Below are 9449 nucleotides of genomic sequence, written 5' to 3' on the forward strand. Positions count from 1 at the left end.
AAAAAAAATAAAATCCCACATTAACCTTATTAACTATTCTTAATTCTTAAAATCTCAGTACCTGCAGTTCCTATTGAGGATTTAGTCAAGGGGAATTCCTGTCTGATATTAAACAATAGTGTATTTTCCAGCAGGAAAAAAATGCCTAATTAGTTTTCTATGTTTTTTTCCACGGATGATTAGTTTAACATACATATGGGGAAGCTGCTTCCCCTGGGATGCCTCAACACAAACAGTCACCAGTGAATTAACTACAATCAAAACCTCCCTTAACATGTTCAAGGTAATATTTGCAGCAGAGGTGTTTTTATCTCTCTGTATCACTAAGTGACAGCAACTGAACAAAACAGGAGATGGGATTAGATGGCTCTCCCTAACATCCAGCTGAAAAACAAAATTGCTGCCAAATCTAGTGTAACAGCTTAGCTCAGTCCCCCAGGCAGGCTTTCGGCAGCCTCCAGCATCACTGCATCATGCTTTAGGAAAATAAACTATATCCCTTGCAAGCTGTGCTAGCTTCTTTTCTGTAGGGAGCACTAGTGAGACAGCCTCTGCTCCACAAACTCCTTGGGAGTTTGAGCCAGGAAGCAGAGAGCAGCAGTAACAGATATACACAAAGGCAAAAGACACTCTTGGTGTTCTTTATTCCTCTGAGTCACAGTGCCCCTTTCCGCAGTGAAGCACAAGTGATGTCAGAGAAGCATGTTGCTTCTTGTCTTCTCCCAGCCTTGGCAGCGTTTTGCCTGTTTGGCACCTTGCAAGCAAGGGCGATGTTATCAAGGCTGCTAATTCTGTGCCCCCAGGAACAACAGATGCAGTGGCCTCCTAACCCTAGACCTCTGGTCACAACACACTTACAGCCCAAATTGACTAAAGCAGCTTTTCAACACCATGTAGTTCATTAAAAGAATACCAAGGCTTGCAAGAAAACCCGGTGTTGTAAGACATCTACAAGCTCCTACCAAAAAAGACAGGTGGTTTAAGCAGTAGATGGGCTCTTGGCTGACAGCAAAATTTTGGCCAAAGACACTAAAATAGCCCCAGTTAAATCAGATGTCTTTAGGATGCCACTGCCAAGTCCTCCTAAGTAACAGAAAAGAATTTCACAACTTGGTGCAATGTAACCATGTAAGGGCAACTCTGCCCATCTTGTACAGTACAAGTACAGTTCATTCCCTTTCATGGCTCTAGATCTGAACTATTCCTGTTCCCGGAAAACAAAGCACATTTTACATCGCAATACTAGAAAATGCAACTCAAAATCGATTTTTAAAGGGACACGTGTCCTCCCTTTGATTTTTAAAGTGACACATTCTCCCTTGTTAGCATACTGCAAAAATTCTTACAAGACCTCATGTGCTATGCAGTCTTGGTGGTGAAAGTGGTGTGAACTTCAGGAAAGTGTTTAGCACAGTGCTAATCCATTACCAATTGAACTGGGGTTTAGGATATGGCACCATACCATTTCATAAGCTTATTTTGACAAGAAATTTATGAAAAAGTAATTTGTTTAAATTTTTAAAAATTCTGAAAAATGGCAACAATCAGTATTACAAAGCAAAGGAAGTTTTAAATGACAACGTAATTCTTAAAATACTTAATACAGAAGCATGTATTTGGTATCACTGTATGCTAATGGAGTCTTATTGCTTAAAAAGACATCTGAGAGACCTCAAGTTCATAGTGAACTTTAAAGCTGTCAGTTCATTTTGCCTTATGGAGGAATTCCACTGAAATCCACATGGATGAACGGAGTCTGAGGGGATTAGGAGCAAGTCAACAATATTTAAACTCTGGTAAACTAGGCATTTATCAGCAGTAAACGATTACTGCTTTGATTTTAAGCTCTACCCTAATGCCAAAGCAGAGCAGCTAATGTAAGATATGTAAGAAAGAAAAATCAAGCCCAGTTAAAACTTAGTTCCTTTTACTGTGTACAAAGGAAAGTAATGAGATTTGGACATAAGCCAAGCCAAAATCTCTCCAGTTTGAAGACTTAATTGTTTTGCCAGAAAGTGTTTTCAGAGATTTAGCTGCTGGAAAAATGAATTATTTCCAGGAGAGTCACAGCTAATAGTGTCTGTGTCCCTGTCCCCCCTCATCTGCCCCCTCTGCCCCTTTTTTTAATGCATCTTTCATGGTTGACTTAGATGTCAGAAGAAAACATCAAAAATAAAGTGTGGGTTGGGTGGGGTTTTTTTCTGGTTTGTGGCATCTAAAAGGTATCTCTCTCACATGCTTTCTCTATTGCCAAGTTCGACATCAACATCAAGCCTTTGCTTTAGTCTTTTTAGCCGTTCCTTACTTGAAACATCCAGGAGTTTATCTTTTATAAGTTCCATTAGCTTGGAGAAGTAGTAAATTCAAGCATTACCAGTGGGAAGACAGAATGTGCAACCAAAGATGTTTTACTTTACAGCGATGCTAAAAAGGGCTAACAGCCTGTGGATTTGGGTCTTCTCTGAAGAAATTGCTCCTAAAACAAAGGTTTAGTTATGTACTTCATTATATCTATACAGTGGCTTATACTTGAAATCCTAATTCATTTTATGACTTGAAAATAACCCAAGTGAATTTAAAAAAACACACCTTAACATGGCCCGGTTTGCAATGTTTAAGATTCAATAGACGTATCTATGGTGTCAAGACAGGATCGTCCAGAGAAGTATATTGCATTTTGACATGTCTGAGAAGTAAGAAAAATACAGAAAAGGAGAAAGAATACACTTGGGTAGTTCAGCCATCCTTCTTCATTCAGAGGCGACCGCATCCCTATTCCTGTCTCTCCTGAGAGAAGTCTGAGGGCTGAAGTTTCCCACACTCACATGCATAACAGTAACTTGCAAACAAGTCAGAAATAAGCCACATGGCAACCAGCTCTACATGGAGACAGCTTAGAGCATAAACAGGAAAGCATCACCAAAACAGTTTCTATCACTTGACAAAACTTTGAGAGGGCCCATGCAGAGATTTGAGTAAGGACAACTGCAAAAATTGTCCTGGAGATGATCACACACGGTATCATCTGGATACAACCTCTCAGCAATTCTTGAGAATGCACAGATCGGAACACATCATCTGAAGGACAGCATGTGTATGGTTGTAATTATTATGAAATCAGTAAAATGCGGCTGACAATGGCAATTTTCAATACTAGTCATATCATACTAGCATATTTTAAAACTACTGAAATGATATACGAGTGACATTCTATTTAAGTGACAAGCACCAACTGACAAATAAACCTGCTGTGTGCAGAACCTACCAACACAAAAGCAGCACCTGGAAGTAAGGTTATAGCCTCTTCTTGTATCCCTCCTGCAAAGCAAAGGTCTGAGACACATCATACCCTAGAAAAGACACCATGCTTTTAAGTCCCTGTGGAATTCTAGCCAAAGTAAATCAGAAATTTCTTCCCAATAGAGGTGCCAATGATTTTTAACTAGACACTTTTAAGACACAACAGCACAAAGCGTCTGTTCTTAACACCCTTCCCCTTTCCCATGCCTGTATCTTGCTGCCAGCAGTTGCTTCTAGCTTAGCGCTTGCTGCAATTCCATTTCTCAATTTCTGCAGACAGTATGGAGAAAAAAAAAAAAAAAAAAGATTGTCAAGAGCTTTCGCGATTTAGTATGCTGCTTAACACTGTTAACACAGGAAAAAGCTGTAATACTGCCAAAAAGCACTGTGGCCCACTAGAATGACACAAGACATCTCGAAGGTTCGTTAGTACAGCTATAGCACCTTGGTATTGTAAGGTGCTATGTTCAAAGTCAAATGTGAAAAGCTGATCAAAGGGGAAAGAAAAATGTCATGAAGCAACATATTTCTAGCATATTTTGGAACACAAAGCAGGAGCAAGTTCAGAGGTGTCAGAAGATAGTACTGCAAGGTCAGGATTTTATCTAAAATGGAAAAAACAAAAGTTTTAAATTTTTTTTAAACACTTTAATTCGACAGTTCATCCATGTTCTCAGCCCTGCAGGATAACCAACCTTATTTCTATGACACTGGATTTATCAGAAGCTAACGCCTGACGTTAACTCAGCAAAGCTGGTGGTTTGAGTATCGGTGTAGTCTGACCCCCCCAAAAAAATCTTATTTTTCTTTCACAGTAACTACGTCAGAAGCTTTAAATTACCAGAAAACCAACCAGTTCAAACTAAAACTAAACACCTTAAGTACAACAGGCACAACCTTTAAGTAACTAGTGTGTGCCAGCTTAGAAGCCTGAAGTATGAAAATTAGCCAGAGAAATGAGAGATAAGAGAAGCAATGTCAGCAGATGTACTATCATTTCAACTGCTTGCCTCCTCCTTTGGTTCTGCTAGTAGGATAGCTGACAAAAAACCAAACCCACATCAGCAGGTAGAAAGTCTATCTAGCCATTAAAGGGCTATTAAGTAATTTCTTAAAATATTGCCAAATAGTCAGGTTATTTATCCTTAAATTATTTCCCTGCTGTTCAATATCAAGGTGTAATACAAGACTAAAAAGGTAAAACCTTTAAGAGTCTCTCTCACACGGCAATCAATCTGCTAGCATGCCAAGAAGTATTTCTGCTAAGTTTTCCACAAATTGCAGTTTTAATGATTTGCTTAAAGAATGTTGGTGGCAGAGTAAATACTGTGAGCCTCTATCAGCAGAAAACCCCCTGAACTTCTGCATCGTAACCAAAAGAATTGCTTTAGTCTTTCCAGTGAAAAAGCAGGAAGATGAATTAGATTGCTATATTGCAAAATGCTCTATTACAGATCAAAAAAGGAGTTGAGCTACAACTGCAAAGCTTATCAAATCCAGAAAAGAAAGATGATAGCGAACCAAAGAGTGATGTGAAAATTCTTGATTTTCAACTCTGGCACTGGCCTACAAGCTGATTCGTTTAAGAATTCATAACCAGAATTTGTGTATCTTTTGAAGACATGTATTTCTAAGTCTTTGTACACTAGCTGTAATAAATCCACTGATGTTTATGACTTGAACAAAGACACAGCACAATATAGGTTTGAACTGTTTATTTTACATCAGATGTTCCATACCAGAGTTTCTTCAGTTAGAAGTTCCTAGAAGAAAATGAAACAAACATTGTTACAAACTAGTTTGCTTCAACAGCTCAAGTAAATATTTTTGAACAACTGTGTAATCATCTTATAAATATAGTATATACATTTTCAACCCAAGAGCTAGATTTGGGTATGGGAGTGGCCCCTGCAGGAGTTAGAGGATAAGATAAACATACGTACTTGGAAACAATTCCATCATTTTTTGCCAGACGCAGAATGGAGTCATCTGATTCACCCTTTAAAAAACATAAAGATTATTCTGAAGTGACCAAGTAATTGCTGATACACATCAAAAAGAGGCAGCTGCAGCATTTAATGCTGGTAGAGAAATGCACAGCGTCTTCCACAAATCACTACATTTCATAGGCACTGATTAGTGTATTCAAAACAAGCTGTTAAATTCTTTGTCATCCTTTAGGATAGAAATAGTTTTAACTTGAAAACATATATAAGCTTGCATTAACAAGATTTATTTCTGAGTAAGCAGACTTCTGATGAACTCCAGGAAGTTTCATACCATGTTTAACAAATTTAAGCCATGGTAGTATCATTTCTAACAATTATAAACAACAGATAAAAGCCAGGTATCAGTAGCTTGGAACATTCTAAAAGAGAAAAAACAACCCACTTGCATCCACTTGCAGCGATAAAAAAAATTATGAACATACATAATTCAGAAAAACAGAAGAAACTGATTCTTCTAAGTAAATTTGTTCACATCTTTGTCCTGTCTTCATCATCCCCACAAAAGCTCTTCCTCTAGAACAAGCTCAAGACATATTGTGTTTTCAGGGCCAAACACAAATCTAAAAAGTTACTAATCAATATAAAAAGAAGCACAATCATTCTGCAGTTAAAGAATACTTTAACAGTTAAAGAAGTACTTACCATTCTACGAATTGCTCCACAAATGGCATACGTTTTGAACTGGCCATTTACTCTGCCTGTTACCTTGTCAACCTGTGATTACAAGCAGGTTACTCCATATAAATTCCTATAAAATGTTATGCTCTTACATACTTGCCAGGCACCCAAAGATAAAAATTACTTGTTAAATACTGCAACTATTTTTCTGCAAACTACATAAAACTAATGCAAATACCAAAATTAGAAAGACAACTACAGAGTATCTTTTCACAGCAAAGTTACAGTTAATTACATAGCGCAGCTATAAAATTTAATAGATCATGCAGCATAACAAGAGCACAATATGAAATAGTAGCTAAAAAAAATATTTGTGTTTTATAAAAATGGAAAAGTAAAGTTTACTTATGGATTTTACTGCCTCTGCTATTTTTTTCATGTTCCTTTTAATTAAGGTTGGTATTATGGAAAACTGAAGTGAAGGGGGCAGTCTTGTTACACAGGCAGTAAAATGCCCCCAAGCTGAGACACACAATTTGTCTCACTTCCTCCAGTTGCTGAGAAATTGAACAGGAAAAAAGACTAAACAATACAAATCATTAACAGTGTAGTGAGCCCTACAAAGCCATGGGTGTGTTTTTGAATTCCGCTAATCTCTGATCCTTTGAAAACAATAGGGACCACTGAAGGAAAGAAACAGGGTGAACAAGAGAAATATTTGCCTTAACATTTACAGGAAATCAGAAACAGAGCATTTTTTTTTCAATTATTTCTTTAGTCAGACATGTAACACAAGAGACTCAGTTGTGTAAAAATATGGGATTGTAGTCTGTGGTCTCCCATTCAAGAAGAAATAAATCAAGCAAATAAATCAAGCTATATAGCACATAAGCTATAGGAACACCGAGTCCACAGAGTTCCTGCAAGGTGAATGCCAATAAACACATGGGAAAAAAAGCATGCTAAAAGGCGTTTAAATTAACTGGAGCCCTTGGGCATTAACTGGGATCCTGCAGGAGTCAAGGTCTGCTGTGGTTTTCTCAGCATGTATGTTAAGCTTGGAGGAAGCTGCAATAACACCACCCTGAGAAGACGAAACTAAATTTGGACAAGAACAAATTCCTTATGTTACAGAAAGAAAACTAAATGTACAATACCAAGTCAATACAAACAGCCAGCAGCATACTTCAGGAAAAATTCTATGCATCTAATAGCCCAAGCACTGAGTTAATGAAACCATAATGCTGCACACAAAACACATGAGCAATCTCATGTGTCACCTATCGGGAGCAGCAGTGTCAAGTATTAACAGGAAGTATTCAGGCAAAGCACAGAAGATGGCATTTTAGTTAAGCAAAGTAGACCAGAAACAGCGTTCTGTTCTGGCAACTGTATCTTTTGGATAAACTAGAAAAAGCACAGAGAAGATCAACAAGAATAAAAAATTAAAAACTAGAGTGCACAAGGACAGACTGAAGAATGGTACTTTCTTACAGACAGGTGAAGGCAGAAGGGATAAGAATCTCCCATAGACAAACGTTTTGTCTCCTTCTTTCCTTCAGGACAAGGAACTCCCTAATTTATATTTTATATTTATATTTCATTAGCTAAAATATAACGTTAGGAAGTTGCATTTAGTTAAACTGTTAAGCACTGGAACAGACTGTACAGAGGTTTATGAAACTCCCTTAATGAATTATTTTCCAATAGGCTGAAAAATAACCAGGGGTGACACAGTAATATACTTGAATGTTTGAAAACCCTCAAGTTCTACACTTATATGGTCTCTAGTGAATTATTTGGAGATGCATCAAAAGCTGTTGTATTTCTTAACATCTAGCAAAAGTTTAAATGTGTAGCTCTCTGATCACATAATTCTGTTATGAAACTTACCTCAGAAATATTTATCTGAATAGAAGCATGATCCTTAGCACCGATTATTCGGTTGCTAGCAGAGCTAAGGAATAAAAAACCAAGACATATTTAAACAAAAGGAAATGGACGGTGACAATGAGAAAAAACTTAACCGCCACATCTACAAGCAAATTAAAGCTGCACAAGAAGTTCAGACCTTAACTGTTTTAAGTTTTCAGTGCTTGGAACATTAAAATGAGACTTTAGGTACATTTAAAGGAGACTTTAACTTGGCAGCATCATGCTAAGTTGGGAATTATCTCTTCACTTTTTTTTATATGCCCAGTTCACCCCTATACAATGCACACACCAGCACAGCCCTTCAAAACACACAAGAGTATCAAGTCTTTTCTAAAGTGCAAACAATACCACAATCAAGGTAATTCAAGAGAATGTATTCTCTATACCTTTTTCATTGGGGCTATTACAGCTATCAAAAGACACTTGGGTTGCAAACCCTCAGAAATCACACATTGCAAAAAACATTCGACTTAACCCTAATAAAAACACATGTAACTGCTTTTTATTTTCCAGTCATTTTTTTTTAACGTACACATTTACAAAAAGCTTCTCACTGTCACTTTACTATAACCTCAAAATTGTACTTGGTTGCTGCCTTGATAGCACATGCTGATTCCTTAACAGCTTCGCTATGACACCTTGTAGCACAAAAACACCAGCACACTGCAAACACCGCATTTACTTCTGAAACGAACCATGCGTGAGCCATCACTGCTGCACTGTAAGGCTGACAGTTAAGCAACGGAAGATGCAGAGTATTTTCTTGAGCTTTAATCTTCCCTCCTTCACATATTTTACATAGTTTTAAAAATACAGAAACGGATAAAACCCACTTTCCTTTGCTGCAGATACTCGTGACTACGAAAAGCCCTGCTCCTGCGCTGCCTGCAGCGGGCTACGGCGCGGGTCGCTGCCCAGGGCCCGGCTCCGCGCCGACCCCCGCCCCCCCCAGCGCTGGAGCCAACCGCTCACCATTTGCGAGGCACGTAAAGGTCCACGAACTCCCCGGCGTCGTTCTGCATGGCGTTGTGGCTGGCCGAGGCGCAGGCACCAAGCGGTAAGACCTAGAGAGCGCAGAGCGGGGCTCAGGGGCCGTGTCCGCACGGCCTGGCCTGGCCTGCGCCGAGCGCCACCGCCGGGCCCCACGGCCGAGCCGCCCCACGGGCAGCGGCCCCGGCCCGCAGCACGCTGCGGCCCCCCCGACCCCCCAGCTGCGCGGGAGGCCGGGGCCGAGTCCCCCTCGCCGTCCCCAGGGTCGCCCCGGCCGCTCCCCGCGAAGCGGCACCGCGACCGCGCTCCTACCTCGCGTGCGCCGCGGCGGAAAAGGAGGCGCGGCGCCGGAAGCGGAAACACGTCAGCGGGAGCGGACAGCTTCCGGCGCGGCGGCGGCCTCACCCGCGCGGGCGCGCAGCCGTTGAAAGACCGTTAAACGGCCGCGGTGGCCCCCGAACCCCACCCCCTCGCCGCGCTGAGGCGGCTCCGGGAGAAGGGCACCAGGGCCACCGTTCGGCCAGCGGATCGCGGGCCAGGGGCCATCCCCTGGGGGGCGGGGACCCACCCCACCCCGCGGGGCGCACCCCTCCCCCG

General features: G+C 40.6%; 1 protein-coding gene across 1 annotated transcript; it reads right to left on the minus strand.

Annotated features, from left to right (window-relative positions):
* Window positions 1-5000: 5000 nt before the first annotated feature.
* RPS21 (ribosomal protein S21) lies at window positions 5001-9295 on the minus strand. The gene is made up of 6 exons (XM_055722098.1): window positions 9165-9295; window positions 8835-8926; window positions 7821-7884; window positions 5952-6023; window positions 5244-5299; window positions 5001-5063 (listed from the first exon to the last, which is right to left on the minus strand). The coding sequence occupies exons 2-6, from the start codon at window positions 8882-8884 to the stop codon at window positions 5054-5056; spliced, it is 252 nt and encodes an 83-aa protein (XP_055578073.1). The 5' UTR covers window positions 8885-8926; window positions 9165-9295; the 3' UTR covers window positions 5001-5053.
* Window positions 9296-9449: the final 154 nt, after the last annotated feature.

This window comes from Falco cherrug, chromosome 10 (assembly GCF_023634085.1).
Source record: "Falco cherrug isolate bFalChe1 chromosome 10, bFalChe1.pri, whole genome shotgun sequence".
In the NCBI taxonomy this organism is placed as follows: domain Eukaryota; kingdom Metazoa; phylum Chordata; class Aves; order Falconiformes; family Falconidae; genus Falco; species Falco cherrug.